The 22,597-nt window shown below is 41.7% G+C and overlaps 1 protein-coding gene across 1 annotated transcript in view; it reads right to left on the bottom strand.

Moving 5' to 3' along the window:
* The window catches only part of CHD1 (chromodomain helicase DNA binding protein 1), a 128,288-nt gene that overhangs the window by 55,999 nt on the left and 49,692 nt on the right, over positions 1-22,597 (bottom strand). The window contains exons 19-26 of the mRNA XM_065745234.1: positions 9,195-9,371; positions 8,855-9,015; positions 7,183-7,224; positions 5,063-5,193; positions 4,515-4,653; positions 3,658-3,808; positions 1,844-1,966; positions 1,376-1,492 (exon numbers count right to left, since the gene is read on the bottom strand). Of these exons, the coding sequence (XP_065601306.1) occupies positions 1,376-1,492; positions 1,844-1,966; positions 3,658-3,808; positions 4,515-4,653; positions 5,063-5,193; positions 7,183-7,224; positions 8,855-9,015; positions 9,195-9,371 (1,041 nt within the window). The remainder of the gene's footprint in view (positions 1-1,375; positions 1,493-1,843; positions 1,967-3,657; positions 3,809-4,514; positions 4,654-5,062; positions 5,194-7,182; positions 7,225-8,854; positions 9,016-9,194; positions 9,372-22,597) is intronic.

Below are 22,597 nucleotides of genomic sequence, written 5' to 3' on the forward strand. Positions count from 1 at the left end.
CTGGTGCAGCCACACCTCGAGTACTGCATTCAGTTTTGGTCCCCTCACTACAAGAAAGACATTGAGGCCCTGGAGCATGTTCAGAGAAGGGCAACAAAACTGGTGAGGGGTCTGGAGCACAAGTCTTATGAGGAGCAGCTGAGGGAGCTGGGATTGTTTAGTCTGGAGAAGAGGAGGCTCAGAGGAGACCTTATTGCACTCTACCACTTCCTGAAGGGGGGTTGTGGTGAGGAGGGGGTCGGCCTCTTCTCCCTGATAACTAATGACAGGATCAGAGGGAATGGCCACAAGTTGCACCAAGGAAGATTTAGATTAGACCTGAGGAAACATTTTTTCTCTGAAAGAGTGGTCAGGCACTGGAATGGCCTGCCTGGGGAGGTGGTTGAGGCACCATCCCTAGCGCTGTTCAAGAAGCGTTTAGATGAGGAGCTAAGGGATGTGGTTTAGTAGCTTAGTGGGTAGGGATGGTGATAGGAGGATGGTTGGACTAGATGATCTTGTAGGTCCTTTCTAACCTAATGTATCTATGAATCTTGTCTGTTCTTGAAACTCTTGGCATATACATAAACACTCTTTTGTGTGTCCAAAAATATCATTTACTCAATGTTGTGCTTTCTAATTAAGTTTGATTTGTTTTTAATGAGCCAGAAAAAAAGTTACTACCTTAAGAATTACTATGAGTAGTTGCAGTTGAAATGTTGATTCAGGGCTTGAAACAGTAATTAAGCACCTGCTATAAAGGCAAGGCCAACCCAGGAGTCTCAGGTGTACGCACCTGAGTGATTGGAAGGGGTGAAGCCAGGATCCAACCCTTCCCAGACCTCATTTAAGAGTTGGCAGTGGAGGGAAAGGTATCCCTTTGGAGATTCTTTTATGCTTAAGGCTTTCTGAAGATAAGTTGTTTCTTTATTTCTGATTCTACTGCTATTGTGTTTGAGTAAATTCTCGCTTTCTATTGCCTGGTATCTTGATGCTCTGTTGTCATTGCTACACTTTCTGTCATGTTACAGTAATAGTAAATCAAAAACATTAGTTCTTATGATGATTGAGGTTTTCAGGTATTACATTATAATTACATTTCTAGTAGATGCAATTCTCAACTCTTTAAAAGACTGAAATTACATGATGTCATTTGTAATTAGGATACAATATTATTTTATAATATTCTGAACAGCTAATCAATCTTCAGCTCTGGTGTTATATTTAAATTACAATGCGTATGATCTTCAATGCGATTATATTAACGCACTGTTATCTGCCACAGAAGTATGCTATTGAAATGCTTTGATTTTTATGAGGTCAAACAGAAGATCAAATAGAAAGTATTACTGATAAACAATTGAATAATGATCTTTATCACATGAAGGATGTTTACCTCATTATCCTCATCAGATTTTTCTGAGGGTGATGATGAGTGATTCTTTACTTCTTTTATCTTTGTAGCCTTTATTACTTTATTCTTCTTACTTGTTTTTCTTCTCTTTGAATTGCCCTGAATATAAATCAGAACCTTCAATTATGTTAACTGACAAGTGCTTACATCCTAGTTGCAAAAAGAACTGTTTTTATGTTAAACAAAGCATTCACCCTATTGGTTAGCATTAACCACTGCCATTTTTCTCAGGACTGGAGACTGAGTTTAGTTTAACAGTAGGGATTATGTGAAAATAAGAGACAATAAAATAATATTAAACTTGCAATTCATTTCTTGAATTAGTCTCGTATAATGTAATAAGCAATACAGAGAAAATTCTTCAAAGAAGAAGATTAGCACTAAAGAAAAAAAAACCTGACATGCCCATAAGTGTATCTATCTCACTACTGAATGTCAAGCTTTACTTACTGCACCAGCAAGTCTCTGCACTTCCTTTCTTGCAAGGTCTTTATTCAGTAACTTAATGAGGTAGTCTGCACGAGTCTGTAACTGCTTAGCCTGGGGTTTCTTATCTGGATCATCAGGTAAAATCTGAGGAGAGCAATGGTAGTATTAACTATGAGTACACACTACCAAATTTAGAAGTTGCTAGAGACTGGAGCACTGGGAAAATAAAAAGCTGCCTTAAGAAAGGAGAAGAAAAAGGTATAAAACCAATCCATTTGAACTATACCTAGCAAATACAATATCATGCTTGAACAAATAGATAATGTGTTATGTATTTTCTGCCAGCACACAAGTAATATAGAATCTTGGAAATGGCCTCACAATTTCTAGTAAACTGAAGAAACTAGTCTTAAATTTATTTTTACTTTCATAATTTATCTAAGAATTTCAGAACTCCTGTAGTCATCCACAGATCTGTTTCTGCCTCGTGCTTCTTCTAAATGCAGAACTCATTACCACAGCATATTTCAGAAGCCAAAAATATAAATGAGTATTTTTGACATAGGTTGGTTTGTTTCAAAATAGGGATCAGTACATTAGTTTAAGAACCAATATTTTATTTTAACAAAAGGAATCCATAAGTTATAGTCCTGAAACTTTTCATTTCAGCTTTAGGGGGTTAACAGTCTTGGGTTTTCTTCAGTAATTTTGCACTGGGGACATAAAAGAATCTTTTATTTTCTCACTCAATGATTTTTGCCTCATGAGAAGTACTGGAGTCATAATAGAATACTCCTATCTTTTGCCTCAACATATGCAAGGACATTTTCCTTGAGTTCCACATATGCTATTTTTAAGAAGTGGATCACTACAGCCTAATAAGCAATGGAAATCTTCCAAACTGGGGAAAAGTGGATGGAAGTGGGTCAAAAGCTGCAGTGATGAAGTTGATGGTGAAAAAAGGGGAAGTAGTAGGTGGGCACTTTACCACCCTAGATAGCACTGAGCACGCTCAAAGGGGCATTAGCACATGTCTATGAGACCTTGAAAAAGAATATGTATGCCAATGTACTGCATATGTCTTAACTGTTCAAATGTGGAACCTGAATTCTGAGGGGATGCACTTGCATGTCAAGTTGCCCAGTGTACATCATGAGGAGGAATAAAGGAATGCTGCTTTCTAACACCACATTAGAGTTAGAGAGAGTTTTCTTACTGGATGTTGGATGACAGTTTCATAAAACAGGCAAAATAATAGAAGGCATGGGTAGGGCATCATTAAACCATGGCCCATCACATCCCAAAGCTACAGGTTGTTGGCAATGTCACTGAGTTTGCTTCACTCTAGTCTTTCTCTAAATATGTTTCTCATTACTTCTAGGCAGCCATTATAATACTACTAGTCTGATGAGTACAGCTATTCTAAATGTTGCAAATTAAAGGCAATTTCAATTAAAGAAACTTGTGACAAGAACGAAAGGGGGGGAACCACCCCCCCCAAAAAAAACAAACAAACAACAAACACCTTCCTTCCAAAAGTTCAAAAATAAAATTAATATAACTAGAGCATCTAAAACAGGGAAACAACAGATAGAAGAGAGAATTCAAGTGATAAATCTTTATATGTATAGAAGTAATGTAACAGACTGTAAGAAGGTATAATTCAAATGAATATACAAGAGCTTGAAATCTAATTTATTACAAGAGTACAAAGGAATACAACTGTCTTCTGTGCAATTTCAGCTAACAAGTTATTTTGGTAACTGATCTTATTAGCATTATTATTTTAAACAAGGAAAAAAAAAGTCCTCAGTGAAATTCTGCAGATGACATACCTTCTGTGTCAAACTAAGATCAGGATCCATTTTTATCATTTCCCAGCTACCATAACCATATTCATAGATACCTATTAACAGATTGGAATCATCTTCTTTACCCCAATCTATATCAAAATGAGCTGCTTTGGTGTGGTATGGGATGACGTATCTAGTAGAAACAAATTAGAAACATAAATAAGCCATCTTTGTAAACTTAGCAAGGGAGAAGGGAATACACCATGAATATATATTAAAAAAAAAGTATTTTAAGTAATCCAGGTAACTATAATCAGATTTTCTTACAATTTCTGTAAAATATTTTTTAAAATCAGTACTGAAACAAGTTTTAAAGCAGATCAAGATTAAGACAAAGAACAACAGATGGCTATCTGTGACCATGGACTGAGTCAGAATTGGCTAATGATGAAGACAAGCTTCAAGTAACACTCTAGTGTAACTGCTAACTGCATAAGCATAGTCTAGGGACTGTGATACACAAGGTAGCATTGCTAAAACGTTCAGAGGGCTGAAACTACCACCAAGGACTACTATCTGGTCCACTTTGACAGATATTGCTTTCCGTCAGGCAGAGGTAACAAAAAGCATCTCCTCAACAAGCCTAATTTCAAGTCTGAATTCAGTTACAATTATTCCAATCTCCAATAAACATAGTTCAGAAGCCAAAGCAAATACTGGCTTCTAAGGAGAGGGAAGAAAGAATCTGTTCCACATCCTTTGTTTATTATGTTGTCATTTCATACAGGGAATGAAGAGACGCTAGTGTTCCAGTGTGCTTAGAGTCCAGACTGGTTAAACATACGCATATAACCCTTGAATAATTTTCTAGATTGTTTTCTTTAGGAGGGAAAAAATACCTTTTCCTTTCTTCTGGATCTGAAGGAATGGATTTATGCAACGGTGCCAACTCTTCTTCGTGAGAAATTACAAGCTTTGCATTCACCTGCACTCCTGATATTCGGAATGTTGGACCTTTAACTTTCCGAAATCTACCACCTTAAAATAAAGGATCAAACTATTAAAATATTCAGATTTCATGTGAATGTCATATACAAGCATCAAGAAAAAACAACCCAGACTTATACTATAGCAGCATACATTCAATTATAACAAATAACTTAACCAAACATTCTCTAATCTAAACTTCAGAATCTCAAAGTCTTCCAAATATTAATGGATTACTTTCAAATTTCATGATAAAAACAAAAGTGTGCTGCATTCTACTGTGACAACACATACAGGGAAGGGGGAGAAAAAGCTGTGGATTTTTTTTTTCAATTTCACCAAACATACTAACATTTTTATTTCATTTTTTCCCCCAAGAAATACAGTTATAAGCAGGGTGCAAGAGTAGTTTCACTCTTGACATTTTTATTCCTCTCCCCAACCTGTAAATACAAATTACCTGTTCTTTCTTGACCAAAGTCAATGTCATTTAAAGCCTTAATGCATCCATTATGTACAAGTTCTCCCAGACGCCTAAGGTCTGTTTCAGATTTATCAACTAGCTCAGCATCTCTAGCTATAGCATCTAACCTGTAAGAAAACAAGTACAGTTTTACAGCTCTAAAACATTAGTTTTAGTAGATTCCTCCCCCCCCTCCCCCCAAACCTTCTCTTCCCCAGGCTAAACAGTTTCAGCTTTCTCAGTTTCTCCTCAGATAAATGCTCCAGTCCCTTGATCACTTTGGTGACCCCTTTGTTGGGCTCTCACAGTAGCTCAATGTCTCCCTTTTACTGGGGAAACCGAGGTGGACACAGTGCTCCAGATACAGCCTCACCAATGCTGAAGAATAGAGGGAAAGGATTACCTCTCTCAACCTACTGGTGATACACAATCCATGGGTCCCCCGCCCCAATCGTGACAGAACCAGGCCGAACCAGCCTGTAAACCGTTGACATGTACTCCAGATGGGGCCTCACAAGGGCAGAGGAGAGGGGGACAATCACCTTCCTTGCCCTGCTGGCCACCCCTCATCTGATGAAACCCAAGATACCATTTTAGTCTTCCAAGCTGCAAGCACACACTGGTGGCTCATGTTAAGTTTTTCATCAACTAGGACCCATAAGTCCTTCTTAGCAGGGATACTCTCAAGGAGCTCTTCTCCCAGTTTGTATACATATCTGGGATTACCTCAACACAAGTGCAAAACCTTGCACTTTGCTTTGTTGAACCTCCTTCTTGGAGCGAAGCAAATATCACTCCTGTCTTCAGGTACACTTCTAGCAATCATGATTGAGCAAAGATTATCAAGAGTGGCCCTGTAATGACATCTTCCAGTTCCTTCAGCACTGGTGGGTGCACTTCATCAGGGCCCATGGACTTGCAAACACTCAATTTGCTTAAGTATTCTCTGACCAGATTATCTCTCAATTATCTCCTTTCCTTCAGGTCTCTGGAACCTGGGATTCCTGAGGGTCAATTTTACTGATAAAGACTGAGGCAAAGAAGGCATTCAGCACCTCAGCCTTTTCCCCATCCCATGTAACTAGGATCCCAATCTAACTTTGCAATGGACCAACGTTTTCCCAAGTCTTCCTTTTTTCACCTATGTGTTTATCAATTATTCCCTTCAGACTTTGAAGCTAGATAATTGATCACGTAAGTTAACATTCACCAACACTTGCTATGCTGTGTGCATTTTTGATCCATGCAGTTAAAAGCAGCTATAGAAAAAAATACACAAAATATAAAAAAGATATAATAAAGGTGCTTCAGAAATTAGAGAGCCATACAATAGGAATTATAAAGGTCTTTAACCATGCAATTTCAACATATTTTAAATTCATCTGAAAAGAGCCAATATATATACATGGGAACTGCTTCAAAAGTAATGCCTCCTCATGTTAATCAACAACATCAGAGGCAAATGGTGGCGGTATACTCCCCACTGTGCTCACATCCACTGCTTGGTCTCCATAAATGTTCATCAAGCATTGATTAATGTAATTTTTTCCTGTGTGAAGAAATTCACTTAAACCCTTTTACTTCATATGCACTTCCATGTCAGACGTCATCTAGTCAGACTGCCCCTCTGATAACATCTGTCACACAGCAAACAAATGTTGAACCTACCAGCCAATATTCTGTTACCTCTACTGCCAAACCACCATTTACCTCTGACATTATGGGCCAACATAATAAAATAAGAAGCATTACTTTAGGAGCAGCCCTCATAATAATTGTCAATAAGCATGCAAAACTGACTGTTATACTGCATAAAACCATAGACGTTTTACAATAAAACTAAATGATATCAGTAATGCAGATCAAACAAGACATTAGGTAAAGTACAACGAAAAAGAAAGGAGTCTTGCAAAACTGAAGAGTTTATCTTTCTAACTATCTATACACATACCACGTAGAAAGAAAATAAATATATTTTTTGAATTTCATGTTATGGTCAAAGCACAAGATTAGGCATACTATTTTCTCTTCAACCTAAGGTTTCTTGGTGTATTGATTCAATTTTAAGTGTAAACAAGATTCCAATTTGATACGCAAATATAATCAGATAAACTTACCTTTCAAGTGGGCCACCAAATTTCTTGTAACTCTTGACAAATCTAGTAATAGAAAATAATTCTGCAGTTAAAAATATACGCTTAACTATGCTGGGTTTAAAATTTATTTGTAAAGCGTTAGTACAATACTATATGGACAATGAAAAGAAATAAGAACTAGAGAGACTAGGTCAGGTTAGTACATCAATTAAGCCACATTTAAAGCCTAAGTTCTATTTGGTTTAATAACTGATGCAAATAAAACACTAGAGGATAGAATTTATTTCAAGAGTGAAACTTATAAAGTAACAAGACAGGATTCAGCAACACAACGCATCTAATCATAAAAATCACATGTGGAATTACAGTGAATAGAGAATTCAGGCATTGTTAGGCTTCATATAATAAAGAAAAACAACCCTTTATTTTGAGATGATTTTAATATTTAGGAAAATATAGTAACAAAGATAAATGAATGTTACTGCCCTCAGAAGAAATGCATAATTAGTTGAATAAGGGAAAGAAACTAGAAATATCCAGGAAGAAAAGGAAATTATTATTTTTTTTAATTACATATGCTTTTTAACTCAAAAATCAAGAACCCAAGCTACTAGAACAAGCAGAAGACTACCCCTTGACAAAAGCAACAAATTACAGTGTAGCTAGGTGAAAAAGAAAGGGAACAAAACTCTTAAGTTATTTATACGTCAAAAATATTTTATAAGCTGTATGGGAACTGTTGAATCAGGGCCTGAACCACTGATTGATCACCTGAGGCAAGCACTGAGTCAGCTGCAGGAGCACAGGTGAAGGCAATTCACCTGTGTGGCCAGAAGGGGTGGAATCTGGCTCTATCTCTCCCAGACTGGCTACTCCCAGGGTTGGGTCTCTTGTTGGAGATCCCTTTCCTATAGAGTCCTGGGCAGACCTCAACCATCAGTGACAGGTGAGCCTTTCTTTATTTACTGATTTTCTTTATGCCATCTGGATAAGCCATACAAAATATACAATCTACTTTCATTATTTTGTGTGGGTACTGTTCTTTCAGGTTGTTCACCCTACATAACCATCACAGCATTTTAGAGAAATATTAATACTTAAATTATAGAAGCAAAATAGCATTTTACAAACCAAAGTAAAACAAAACAATTCTTCTCCTTCAATCAAAATAAGGTGTTTCTAGCAGTTGATAGTGATAGGACCAGCTGTATAGGTTCACTTATCAGAAGTTTTGTTTTTTTTTAGTTTTGCAAAGTATTAATGACAATAATTCAATTACAGGGGCAAGAAGTTTAAAACAAAACTATTTTAGTCTTTTGTAGGTGTTATCACAAAGATGTGTGTATCCTTCAACTAGTTTTTAGGCAAAATGATGGGAAGGTCATACAGGGAAGGTCGTTTATTTTTTTTAAATAAAAGCACATTCCCTGTAACAGTTGTTTTTAAAATCACTGTCTTCAGGGGATGTAGGAAGAATAATGCATTAAATAAGAAAGAAAAAAAAATATTTTTCAACTTAATTTTATAGCACACCTAATGGGCACAGACTACAAAAATGAGAGGTTTAAATGTCTAAAATAAAAATTTTCAACTAAGATCAAGAAAGATAAACTTGCTTTCCATATTTTTAAACTCAAGATGCTGAAATAAACTGTTTTGTTCCGTTAAGCATGCATGTCCCCATACGTCTTACCGTCTAATCTCTGCATCACTAAATCCTTTAATGTTTTCGCGGGGAATAGTTCGTGGTCGTCCACGTTTTTTTGGTCGTTTTCTTTCTGAGATGTAATCACTATCAGATCCAGAATATCTTCTGCTCCTACTGCATCTCCCTTCGTTTCCATTAAAGCTGATCTGGAATTTCAGAGTAACTAGTTCAAAGCTACGTGACTAAAATGTTTTAGTTACCTAGTCCATAAAAATATTTTTTTTTGGGGGGGAAACACATGAAAACCACTCAATGTAAAAGTACAAGCTAAAATATCAGCAATGTAAGTATTAAAGAAAAAAAATCAATCAAAATCCAGAGATACCTGTTTTGCACAGTTTCTCATTCTTGGAAGCATATAAATTTCTTCAAGTTCTTTTTGTCTTTCCTCCTCTTCTATTCGTCGCCACTGGACTTCTGGAATGATTTCTTCCCAATTTCTTAGATTTTGTTCTGGTTCCAACTCAATGTTATCTTCATCCATATTGGAAAAGTTAGCTACCTTATGTTTTGGAACATAAGTATTTTCACCAATTAGATACATGATTTTATTTAAACAAAGATTCAGTAAATATCATTTTAGGAAAACAGTTTGGAATAGCATATTTCATTTATGTAAAAATAATGCATGCGTATAAAATACTTCATGAAGCTACATCTCTAATGAAAGTATTTTTCATGTATGAAACGCATATATTCCATGTAAGATAACTGAATATAAAGGTGAGACTTATTTTGTTTAAAAGTTAATTAATATAGAAACAATATGAAGTAACTTCAATAGCTGTGCAATTGTTTAATTTCCTTCAAAGCATGGCTAATAGTATTTCAGTGCTCAACTTAACTTAAAACTGTTATTATGTAGAACTAACCAAAAATTAATAAACTGTGGAAACAACAATATGTTCCAAATTAATGATCAGCAGGAAGGTGATTTAGTAACCTGATCTAAAGAAAAGTCCTTCCTTGCTTTAAATAAAAACAAACAAAATGACACAAGCAAACAAAAACAATCACAAGATACAAACACACACTTTGGTCCCACCATAATATTTTGTTATCCATTTAAGCACACTTGGTCACTCTCTGAGTCAGGTGTGTTCTGCAGTGGAGCATGGTATCGTGGTGTGAGAAGAATGTCTGGAAATCAAGGAGACCCCCAGCGTGAGGAGAAACTCACCAGGAGACCCTAGCACTCATGTGAGTGGATGAAAAGGCATGGGGGCAGGGCCAGGAGCAGCAATCTAACACCCCCATACATAGGCAGCTCCAGGGAGCACTAGCAACTAGCAGAGGAAATGATGTGGTATGACAATTTCTAGGGCAGTTTGCCCAGGGAGAGCAGTGAGCAGCTTGCTTGCAGGCTCTCATCCTAATGGGAAAGCAACATGTTGGGCTGCAAGCAATACAGAATATTCTTGGAGTTCATTGAGGATAATTTCCTGGTACAAGTATTAGATGTAGCAACCAGAGGTGAAGCAACACTAGACCTGGTGCTCAAAAATGCGAAGAAAATAAAGAGGTTAAGATCAGAGACAGCAGGGGCTGTAGCAACCATGCCCTAGTAGAGTTCATGATTGAAGCACTGGAACAGGTTGGCCAGAGAGGTGGTGGAAGCCCTGTCCTTGGAGACATTCAAGGTCAGGCTGGACCAGGCTCTGAGCACCCTGACTGAGCTTGTAGGTGTCTCTGTTTATTGTGGGGGAGTTGGACTAGATGACCTTTGAAGGTCCCTTCCAACTGAAATGATTCTATGATCTTGAGGAATATGGGACTGGCAAATAACAGTCAAGAGCCTGAACTTCAGAAGAGTTAACTTCTAGTTGCTTAAGAAACTATTGGATGAGCTAGAAAATTGTCCTTAGGGACACAGGAAAGGAACAGAGCTGGCATCTCCTTAAGGGCATCTTTCTGAGAGCACAAGAACTCTCCATCCCTCAGCATAAGAAATCAAGCAGAGGAGGCAGGAAATTGGCATGGCTGAACAAGGACCTGCTGGTTAAACTAAGAGATGAGAAGAAAATAAACAAGCAGTGGAAGCAGGGATGTGTGGCCTAAGAAGAATACAGGGATGCCATTCAGATGTGCAGAGATAGGATCAAGAAAGCCAAGATGCACATGCAACTGAACTTAGCAAGGGGTGTAAAAAATAACAAGAATATATTCTACAGGTACATTAGTCAGAAGAAAAAGACCAAAGAAAACATACTCTGTTGTAGCAGGTTTTCCCTTCTCATTTTTCAAAAGACACAGAGGAGGCTGAGGTACTCAATGAGTTCTTTGCCTCATTCTTCACTGGTAGTTGGACTTTCACATCTGCCACATCCCTGAACTTCTAGGTGGAGGCTAGAGGAAAAGAAATCCCTCCTACTGTAAGCGAAAAATAAGTTTAAGACCACCTGATGAGACTGAACATGTACGTGTTCAAGATGATCTGGATGAGGAGATTGAGTGTGCCCTCAGTAAGTCTGCATGTAACACCAAGCTGTGAGTGTTATGGTTTTATGATTTTTGGTACTGGTATTCCACATCATAACATCATGTAGTGCATTTGGAGTTAAGGAGTTAATGTTCCAGCTCCGTGGACCATCGATAGTTCCAGGTATGCCTGTCTCAGAAGAGAAGAACTCCATTCCCCAGAGGACTTTGCGATGCTTTGCGTTCTTACGTGTTTACGCTCAGAGGGAAAGATAAAAACTGTCTGCAGTCACGGGACTCTCTCTTCCCTTCGGGACCGAGCTCGGCAGTGGGTGTTTGTTGCAGCCATCCGCCTTCAGTGTTAGCGTAAGGCCTTCAGTTTATCGGACACTCTCTCTCTTGCTCATTTTATTTGATTCATTTGCCTCAATTCCAATTATATTATATTATTGTGTTATTTTCCTTTCTGATATCTTATTTAGTAAATTAGCTTTCCTCCTCAGATCGTTGCCGCTGTTTTGTTCCTGGGCCCATCTCCCTTCTCCTTTTTCCCTTTTCCCCCTTCCCCTTCCCCAGGGTGTGGGCCCGTGGGTCCCCTGCCTCAATTGTCACGGTACCGGGTCAAACTGTCCCGCAAACCGCTGACAATTTTTGGCGCCCAACGTGGGGCACGACTAGCTGCCTTAGCCGGACAGAGACATACTTTTAGAGTGAATCTCTGTCTTTCTTAGGAAGCTTATCTGTACTGCAGGTCCTATACGGCAAAACACGACCTTGAAGTCCAGGCGTACTGCCAGTTCTTCTGGGATATTTGTAAACTTTTCGGGTGCTGCCAGCTTGTTTGAGTAAAAGAAAAAAAAATGTTTTTACTGTTTCTGTTAAAACTGCCCTTACAGGGATTGTATTTCATTGCTTTTTCCCTTTTAATGCTCAAAACGTACTGGAACTTGGTTAAGCTTGCCAGTCTGATCTATGGAGCCTGGTCCCTATATGACAAACTAAAAGCAGTGATGGAGGCACCTACCAGATACCTGGGCACCCCGGTTAATGTAACAGACGATACCATGTTAAGAAACCAAACAATATTTGAATGGGTGTCCAGGTTCTCCTCTCAGTTCCTTATGAATTTTCAAGATTACAGCTTAGGGACTATGTTATTGATTGGGATATCAGTCCTCGTGAATGTACTCTTTGTAATAGGATTTTACATCGTGTGGAGGAAGCTTTTCCCAGAAACAGAGAATGTTGAATGGCAGGGAAAGTGGAGAGTTTTAGGAAAGAAATTAGAAGCATGGGGTCCCCCGGTGCCATGGGATTTTACTCCTGAACACTTGCAGGATCCTGAGGAGCTAGGCCTGTATCTGAGTAATGGGTGTTGCGGCTCAGAAAGATCTGAGGTGGATAACGAAGCTCGCCAACTAGGAAACATTGCCTGTGCCGTGGCCCTGGGGCCAGTGCGGACGGGACAGGATGTAAAGAACATCCTCTACACTGCTGCTGGAAAGGAAGGTCCCACTTGGAGTTTGTGGCAAAGAGCTCCTGGAGAGACCCGAGGCCGACCCCTTGGATTCTGGAGTCGGGCTTACAGGGGGTCTGAGGAGCGCTACACTCCAACTGAGAAGGAGATCTTAGCCGCGTACGAGGGGTTCGAGCTGCTTCCGAAGTAATCGGTACTGAAACGCAGCTCCTCCTGGCACCTCAATTGCCAGTGCTGAGCTGGATGTTCAAAGGAACAGCTCCCTCTACCCATCATGCTACTGATGCCACTTGGAGTAAGTGGACTACACTGATTACACAGCGAGCTCGGATGGGGAACCTCAACCGTCCAGGAATCCTGGAGGTGATCATGGACTGGCCTGAAGGTAAAACGTTTGGAACAACGCCAGCTGAGGAGGTGTCACGTGCTAAAGAAGCCCCACCATATAATGAACTACCAGACAATGAAAAGAGATATGCCCTGTTCACAGATGGATCGTGTCGCATTGTGGGTAAGCACCGCAGATGGAAATCTGCTGTGTGGAGCCCCACACGACGAGTTGCAGAGGCCACTGAAGGAGAAGGAGAATCAAGTCAATTTGCAGAGGTAAAGGCTGTCCAGCTGGCCTTAGATATTGCTGAACGAGAGAGGTGGCCAGTGCTTTATCTTTACACTGACTCATGGATGGTGGCAAATGCTTTATGGGGGTGGTTACAGCAGTGGGAACAAAATGGTTGGCAACGGAGAGGTAAACCTATTTGGGCCGCTGAACTGTGGAGAGACATTGCTGCCCGAATAAAGAATATGGTTGTAAAGGTGCGCCATGTAGATGCTCATGTTCCTAAGAGCCGGGCAACTGAAGAGCAGCAAAATAACCATCAGGTAGATCGAGCTGCCAAAGTTAAGGTGGCTCAAGTAGACTTGGACTGGCAACACAAGAGTGAATTATTTCTAGCTCGGTGGGCCCATGAGACCTCGGGCCATCAAGGAAGAGATGCAACATATAAGTGGGCTAGAGACCGAGGGGTGGACTTAACTATGGATGTTATTGCACAGGTTATCCATGACTGTGACACATGCGCCACAATTAAACAGGGCAAGAGGATGAAACCTCTTTGGGAGGAAGGGCGATGGCAAAAGTATAAATATGGGGAGGCGTGGCAGGTTGATTATATCAATTTGCCACGATCTCGCAGTGGTAAGCGTTATGTGCTCACCATGGTAGAGGCAACTACTGGGTGGCTTGAAACATACGCAGTACCCCATGCTACCGCCTGGAACACCATCTTAGGGCTCGAGAAACAAGTCCTATGGCGACACGGCACTCCAGAGAGAATTGAGTCAGATAATGGAACTCATTTCAAAAATTCTCTTGTAAATACTTGGGCCAAATATCATGGCATCGAGTGGATTTATCATATCCCCTATCATGCACCAGCTTCTGGTAAAATTGAAAGGTACAATGGGTTGTTAAAAACAATGTTGAAAGCAATGGGTGGTGGAACATTTAAGCACTGGGAGAAGAATTTGTCAGAAGCCACCTGGTTGGTCAACACCAGAGGATCCATCAATCGCGATGGTCCTGCCCAATCCAGCTCTCTACCTACTGTAGAAGGAGATAAGGTTCCTGTAGTACATGTGAAGAACATGTTGGGAAAAGCGGTTTGGGTTCTTCCAGCTTCTGGAGAGGGCAAACCTCTCCATGGAACTGTTTTTGCTCAGGGACCTGGGTCTACCTGGTGGGTGATGCAGAAGAATGGGGATGTTCAATGTGTACCACAAGGGAATTTGATGTGGGGAGAGCGCCCTCAGTAATTCTATTACTATGTATATATGTATGTTGTATGTGTTTGTATTTAATGCTTGTTAATCATTGTTTCTTTATGTATATATATATATTAAGCATGATGTAATGATGTTGAATAAGGGGTGGAATGTTATGGTTTTATGATTTTTGGTACTGGTATTCCACATCATAACATCATGTAGTGCATTTGGAGTTAAGGAGTTAATGTTCCAGCTCCGTGGACCATCGATAGTTCCAGGTATGCCTGTCTCAGAAGAGAAGAACTCCATTCCCCAGAGGACTTTGCGATGCTTTGCGTTCTTACGTGTTTACGCTCAGAGGGAAAGATAAAAACTGTCTGCAGTCACGGGACTCTCTCTTCCCTTCGGGACCGAGCTCGGCAGTGGGTGTTTGTTGCAGCCGTCCGCCTTCAGCGTTAGCGTAAGGCCTTCGGTTTATCGGACACTCTCTCTCTTGCTCATTTTATTTGATTCATTTGCCTCAATTCCTATTATATTATATTATATTGTGTTATTTTCCTTTCTGATATCTTATTTAGTAAATTAGCTTTCCTCCTCAGATCGTTGCCGCTGTTTTGTTCCTGGGCCCATCTCCCTTCTCCTTTTTCCCTTTTCCCCCTTCCCCTTCCCCGGGGTGTGGGCCCGTGGGTCCCCTGCCTCAATTGTCACGGTACCGGGTCAAACTGTCCCGCAAACCGCTGACAGTGAGGAAGCGTCAATCTACTTGAGGGTAGGAAGGCCCTACAAAGGAATCTAGACAAGCTGGATAGCTGGGCTGAGGTCAGTGGGATGAAGTTCAACAAGACAAAGTGTTGGGTCCTGCACTTTGGTCACATCAACCTCATGCAACACATGGTAGTGTTGGTCAGTGCTTGGCTAAACACAAGATATCAGTATGCCCAGGTAGTCAAGAAAGCCAATAGCACCCTGGCTTGTATCAGAAATAGTGATGCCAGTGAGACTAGGGAGGTGATTGTTCCCCATACATACCTTTGATGAGGATGCACCTTGCGTACGATATTCATTTTTAGGCCCCTCGCTTCAAGAAAGACATTGAGGCTCTGGAATGCATCCAGAGAACGGCAACGAAGCTGTGACGAATACTAACATACTAACGAATGTTAGTAGCTGTGAAGGAAAGATATCCTTACAAGAGTGACCTGGCACGTAAAGTGAAGAAATGGAAAACTATTGAGGAAGGCGTCCAGTATTTGAGAGAAACGGCTGTGGCGGAAATGCTGTATGATCCCATGTTTGATCCTGAAGATCGGGACCATGATCCGGAGAAAGTAAGGAGTACACCCGATGTATATCATAAGCTCTCAAAACCAGCACCAGAAAGGTACGCAAGTACACTGGTAGCATCGTTCCAATTGCGATGGTTCTGCTTAGTCCTGCTCTCTACCTACTGTAGAGGGAGATTAGGTCCCTGTAGTACATGTGAAGAACATGTTGGGAAAAGCAGTTTCGGTCCTTCCAGCTTCTGGAGAGGGCAAACCTCCGTGGAACTGTTTTTGGTCAGGGACCTGGGTCTACCTGGTGGGTGATGCAGAAGAATGGGGATGTTCAATGTGTACCACAAGGGAATTTGATGTGGGGAGAGCGCCCTCAGTAATTCTATTACTATGTGTATATATATATATATATATATATATATATATATGAATGTTGTATGTGTTTATATTTAATGCTTGTTAATCATTGTTTCTGTGTATGTATATATATTAAGGATGATGTAATGATGTTGAATAAGGGGTAGAATGTCATGGTTTTATGATTTCTGTTATATTATTGATAATCCACATCATAACATCACGTAGTCTATGGGGAGTTAAAGAGTTAATGCTCTAGCTGTGTGGATCATTGATAGTTAGGGATATGCCTGTCTCAGAAGAGAAGAAGAACTACATTCCCCAGAGGACTGTGCAAAGTTTTGCATTTTTACGTGTTTCTACCCAGAGGGAAAGATAAAAACTGTCTGCGGTCACGGGACCGTCCTTCTTCCCTTTGAGATCAAGCTCAGCCATGGTTGTTTGTTGCAGCTGTCTGCCTTCAGCGTTAGCGAAAGGCCTTCAGTTTATCGAACACACTCTCTCTCTTGCTCATTTTATTTGATTCATTAGCCTCAATTCCAATTATATTGTATTATATTGTGTTATTTTCCTTTCTGATATCTTATTTAGTAAATTAGCTTTCCTCCTCAGATCGTTGTCGCTGTTTTGTTCCTAAGCCCATCTCCACTCTCCTTTTTTCCCTTTCCCCCTTCCCCTTCCCTGGGGTGTGGGCCCGTGGGTCCCTTGCCTCAATTGTCACGGAATCGGGTCAAACCGTCCCAAAACCACTGACGCCCTATTATGGCTTAGCCACTATTGTTGAAAAATGGGGACCCCAGCATGTTACGGGTACTTTTTCTAATTCTCCAGCCTCTTTAATGGATTCTTTCCAAGGTTTAGATAAGGGTGTACTTGCTATAAAGGAGCGGAATCCGCTGTGGCTTGGCCCCTGATAATGGTGTTAAACTGTTGTGGTTTTGATGCCAGTATTCCACATCAGAGCATCATGACGGGAGTTAAGGAGTTAATGCTGTTGGGAGCAGCAGAAGGGTGGAGCTCCTCACTGGATGCCAGGCTGCGATCTGCCTGGGCGTTCTCTCCGAGGCTGTGGAGCTTCAGCACATGTGCTTCCCCTGCAATTCCTCCTTAACGTAAGTTCACAGCTTTTGCTTCGGAAACTTCATTTCTCTCTCAATTATTCAATTTTATTAGATTTTGTCAAGTTAACGTTCCTTCTCAAATCGTGCCGTTGTTTTTTTTGTGGACCTATCTATTCCCGCTGTTTCCCCCTCCCCCTAGAGTGCACGGCTCTGCTCGGGCGGCCCTGTGGCCACTGACACAGTTTTATTTCTTTTTCTCTTCTTTCTCTTCAGTTTTCCCTTGGGTCACTGTCACGGATAACACTGTGACAATTATTGGTGGAGAATGTGGGCAAAGCAGTATTTGTACACCACTGTAAAACTGGTGCTAAGTGGACTAAGGGCTTTCATGTACCTTAGAGCATGTTGGTGTCTTTTTAAGCTCCCCATGTTCAGTACCGGAGTCATATGTGCATACAGTGACTTTAGTGTGCTAATGGGGTTACCTGCCTCCTGCCTAAACACCCAAGCTGATGTGACAGATTATATGGCATTTGGATTGGTTTCCAGGTACTCTTTTCAGGTCTTTACCTATATTTAGGATGCCAGCCTTGCAACTGTGTTATCTGTTTCTCTGAATGCACTCTTGGCAACAGTATTTTACATCATGTGGAAGAAGCCTTCCTCAAAACCAGAGAGTGCTGAATAGCAGGGAAGGTGGAAAAAATTAGGAAAGAAATTAGAAGCGTGGGGACCCCCGGTGTTATGCGATTTTGATCTTGAGTACTGTCACCGGTTTGCGAGACAGTTTGACCCGGTACCGTGACAATTGAGGCAGGGGACCCACGGGCCCACACCCTGGGGAAGGGGAAAGGGAAAAAGAAGAAGGGAGATGGGCCTAGGAACAAAACTGCGGCAACAATCTGAGGAGGAAAGCTAATTTACTAAATAAGATATCAGAAAGGAAAATAACACAATATAATTGGAATTGAGGCTAATGAATCAAATAAAATGAGCAAGAGAGAGTGTCCAATAAACCGAAGGCCTTACGCTAACGCTGAAGGTGGATGGCTGCAACAAACTCGGTCGAGCTCGGTCATGAAGGGAAGAGGGAGTCCCATGACCGCAGACAGTTTTTATCTTTCCCTCTGGATGGAAATATGTAAAAATGCAAAGCATCGCAAAGTCCTCTGGGGAAAGTAGTTCTTCTTCTCTTCTGAGACAGGTACACCCAGAACTGTCGATGATCCACAGAGCTGGAGCATTAACTCTTTAACTCCCAATACACCACACAATGTTATGATGTGGAATATCAATAATACAACAAAAACCATAAAACCATAACAAGTACCTATGGGATCCTCAGAAATTTAGTGAGTGTTTAGGTAAGGAGTCAGGTGACTCAGGACGATCTGAGAAGGAATGGATTGTTTGGGGTTTGGCTTGTGCTTATTGAGCTATAATTGATATTCTGGAGAGAAATGGTTTCCAAACCGAGGTCCAAAGCAAAAATGGAAACCTCGAGGTTAGACCTGACCAATCACAGGAAGCACCGGCATCAGTGTCGCTTGCCCCTGTGGAAGGCCAGAAATGGACACGAGTGTCCTCGCGCCTAGAACGGAAAGAAGAAGCAGCAGAGAAAGTAGAGGAAGATCCAGGCGAGGGGCCCTCCTCAGCACCACCACCACCACCTAGAAAGGCCACTAAGAAAAGTGAGAGACATGGAGAAGACAGCGATGATGATGGAGTCACTGTTACCACTATTCGTTGGCCCCTAAAGATGACTGAAATACAAGGTTCAAGAAAAGAGTTTGTACAGCGCTCGGATAAATCTATTGTCACCTGGTTGCTGTGGTGTTGGGACAACGGTGCCAGCAGCGTGTCCCTAGATGGCAACGAAGCCCACCAACTGGGAAGCATTGCTCGAGACCCAGCTATCGACAGAGGAATTGGCAGATGTCTGAATGGAGTCGCTACCCTCTGTGAACAAGTACTAGTGGCTGTAAAGGAGAGATAGCCTTACAAAGACTATCTGGATTCTAAGGTGGAAAGATGGAATACCGTGGAGAAAGGCATCCAATTTTTGAGAGAAACGGCTGTAGTAGAGTTGCTGTATGATCCCAATTTCGTCCCTAACAATCCACACCAGGACCGTGATCCTGAGAAAGTAAGTTGTACACCTGATGTATGTTGGAAGCTCTCAAGAACAGCACCAGAGAGGTACGCAAGTACACTGGTAGCATCGTTCCATAGATACGAGGGCCAAGACAGAAGACTCCCAGTTTATGAATTGATTATTACACTCCAAAACTTTGAACAACAGCTTCCACCATCACGTTTCCATTGCAGCTGTGTCAGCGGTAGCAGGAGAAATAGGTGAAGTGAAGAAGACACAGAAAATTATACTGGAAGAATTGTCCTTACTGATGAATAGGGATGAACCTGTGTCAGTATTGGAAACACCTGATGAAGACGAGCATGACCCAAAGAATCTGATGAAGCAATTGATGAAACTGATGAAAGTCTCGGCCACCAAAGGCAACCGCCCCTCTGCTCGAGCAAATGACAGCAGTAACATCATGTCACGTGTGGCCATGTGGAGCTTCTTACGAGAAAACGGAGAGGACATGAGGAAGTGGCATAAAAAACCCACCCCTATACTGCGAGCACGGGTGAGAGAACTACAGCAGAGATCAGCCACCAACGAAATTGCTCCCGTCTCTGCAGGTAACCAGTAGAGGGGCCCTGCCCTCAGCCAGGGGAGGGAAAGGGATAATAGAGTGTATTGAACTGTGTGAATTAGATGGCCTGGCACATCAGGACCACAAAAATATAAGGCACTGGTGGATACTGGTGCACAGTGTATTCTAATGACTTCGAGTTATAAAGGGACAGAACTGATCTATATTTCTGGAGTGACTGGGGGTTCTCAGGAATTGTCTGTGTTGGAGGCAGTAATAAGCCTCACCGGTAAAACCTGGCAGAAGCATCCCATAGTGACTGGACAGGGAGCTCCATGCATACTGGGTATTGATTATCTCAGAAGGGGACATTTCAAGGATCCCATGGGATACCGATGGGCTTTTGGAATAGCTGCTGTAGATGCAGACAACGTTAAGCAGCTGTCTACTTTACCTGGCCTGTCAGAAGATCCATCTGTTGTGGGGGTACTGAAAGTGAAAGAGCAGCAGGTACCTATTGCTACAGAAGAGCCAGAGAGCCAGAGAGTGATCAGCAAAACTCACTTGCCGTTTAACAGCCCCATATGGCCGGTGAGTATGGAGGTTGAGTGGTAGATTACCGTGGCCTGAATGAAGTCACGCTCCCACTGAGTGCTGCTGTGGCAGATATGTTGGAGCTGCAATATGAACTGGAGTCAAAAGCAGCCAAGTGGTTCAATTGTTCAATTTTATTAGATTTAGTAAAGTTACCGTTCCTTCTCAAATCGTGTCGTTGTTTTTTTTGTAGACCCATCTATTCCTGCTGTTTCCCCCTCCCCCCCGGCGCGTGCGGCTCTGCTCGGTCGGCGCATGGCCACTGACGGTGCAGTTTTTTTTTCTTTCCCTTTCTCTCTCCCTTCTCGGTTTTCCCTTGTGTCGCTGTCACGGATAACACCGTGACATAAACCAACTGGAAGTAACAAATAACAGCACAATGCGAGAACCAACTATTAAGAGAATTTCCACTCCGGGGGGGGTGCACCGTCTTTGGACGGCCCCTGGGCTGGGTAATTCCTGTGCAGAGACCTGTAGCTCCGAACTGTAAATTTGGTAAGCAAGCGAAAGAAACTGCAGTACCCTGTAATTTTTGTGCACGAAGACTCAAATGAAGACTCAGGATTAAGTATTTGCGTGAAGCCGTTTGGTGGGGGTGGGTATCCTGGAGCACGCCTGACTGAGACGTCCCGTAGGGGCAAAGCGAGTGCGGACCCTCTAGTAATGCAGTTCCCATTGCCCGTGAGGGCGTGGGTCACGACCGAGGGGTGCAAGTGTGTGTGTGTGAGAGAGTGCTCCAGAAGATGGGACAGAGGCAGAGTAAGCCCTCTGAACCCATGAGTGGCTCGCAGGTGAAGCTACCAGACATACCACTAGAAAGTCCCCTAGGTTTAATGTTAAAACACTGGGGTGATTCTCCCTCTAGATGAGGAAAGAGTAAGGTAAAATTGTATATTATTGTATAGGGGTATGGGGAGGAAAACAGATAAGGGCAGATCAGCTGTTCTGGACAGTATTTGGGTCCTTTGAGGACCGGATCTGCCAGGCTCTAAATACTTATGTGAATGATACACTATCTCACCCCCCTTATGCTCCCCCGAACAGAATTCAGCGGCTCCTCCGGAGCAAGCTGAATCTGACTTAGGAGACGAACTTGAATCTGAACCCCTAGACCTCCCTAGGAAAAAGATCACTGGAAGGCAAACTAGGCAGGAGAGGGGTCGAGGAAAAAACCCTCTCCCTTTAAGAGAAATACCCGTAGCTACTGGGGGACCAAACCCAGGAGTTGGATATGTTTCAGTTCCCTTAAACTCAGGAGACGTAAGGGAATTTAAAAAGGAGATGGGGAATTTGCTAGAGGATCCTTTAGGGGTCTCTGAGAGGCTAGATTTTAAATTTTCAATTTTTAGGTTCCAGCCTTTATACCTGGGATGAAATACATGCAATTTTGGGCATACTATTTACAGCAGAAGAAAGGGATATGATCAGGAGTGCAGGTATGCAAATTTGGGATCAGCAACACCAGGCTGGTCTAGGAGCAGATATAAAGCGGCCCTTACAGCGGCCCAATTGGGATAATCAGAACCAGGAACATCATACTCATATGGCAGTTTTGCAAGTTATTATTATTCAAGGGATTAGATAATCTGTCCTTTGGTGACAGAATGTTGATAAGGCTTCTAGCAAGAAAACAAAACAAAAAAAGATGAAACTCCTACTGAGTGGTTAGAGAGACTACGCAAAAAGTTAGTTATATTCAGGATTAGATCCTGTTACCCCCCTGGGGCAAGCTCTCCTGAAAATGCAGTTTGTAGCTAGGTCCTAGATATTCAAAGGAAACTAGAGAAACTGGGGGCTTGGAAGGAGAGAGGATTAGATGAATTACTAAGAGAGACTCAGAAGAAGCAAGCAAAAAAATTCTGATAGCTGTGGTAAAAGAACAGAAGGGGGTGTTTCAGGCAAGGAGAAAAGGGAATATTCCTCGGGCAGAGAACGTGCTTCAACCTAACCAGATGAGACCCAGAGATATGAGGACAGTAGAATGCTTCTACAGTCAGAAAAAGGGACACATGAAGAAGGATTGTAGAAAGAGAATTCAGGATGAGAGGATGTTTAAGAAGGACTGAGGGGGCCAGGGGCTTTATGTGCTGGGGACCCGGGAAAGAAAAGAGCCCTTGATG

The sequence above is a fragment of the Cyrtonyx montezumae genome, unplaced genomic scaffold (assembly GCF_038088225.1).
Source record: "Cyrtonyx montezumae isolate F1298 unplaced genomic scaffold, pur_monq_1.0 scaffold_34, whole genome shotgun sequence".
NCBI lineage: Eukaryota > Metazoa > Chordata > Aves > Galliformes > Odontophoridae > Cyrtonyx > Cyrtonyx montezumae.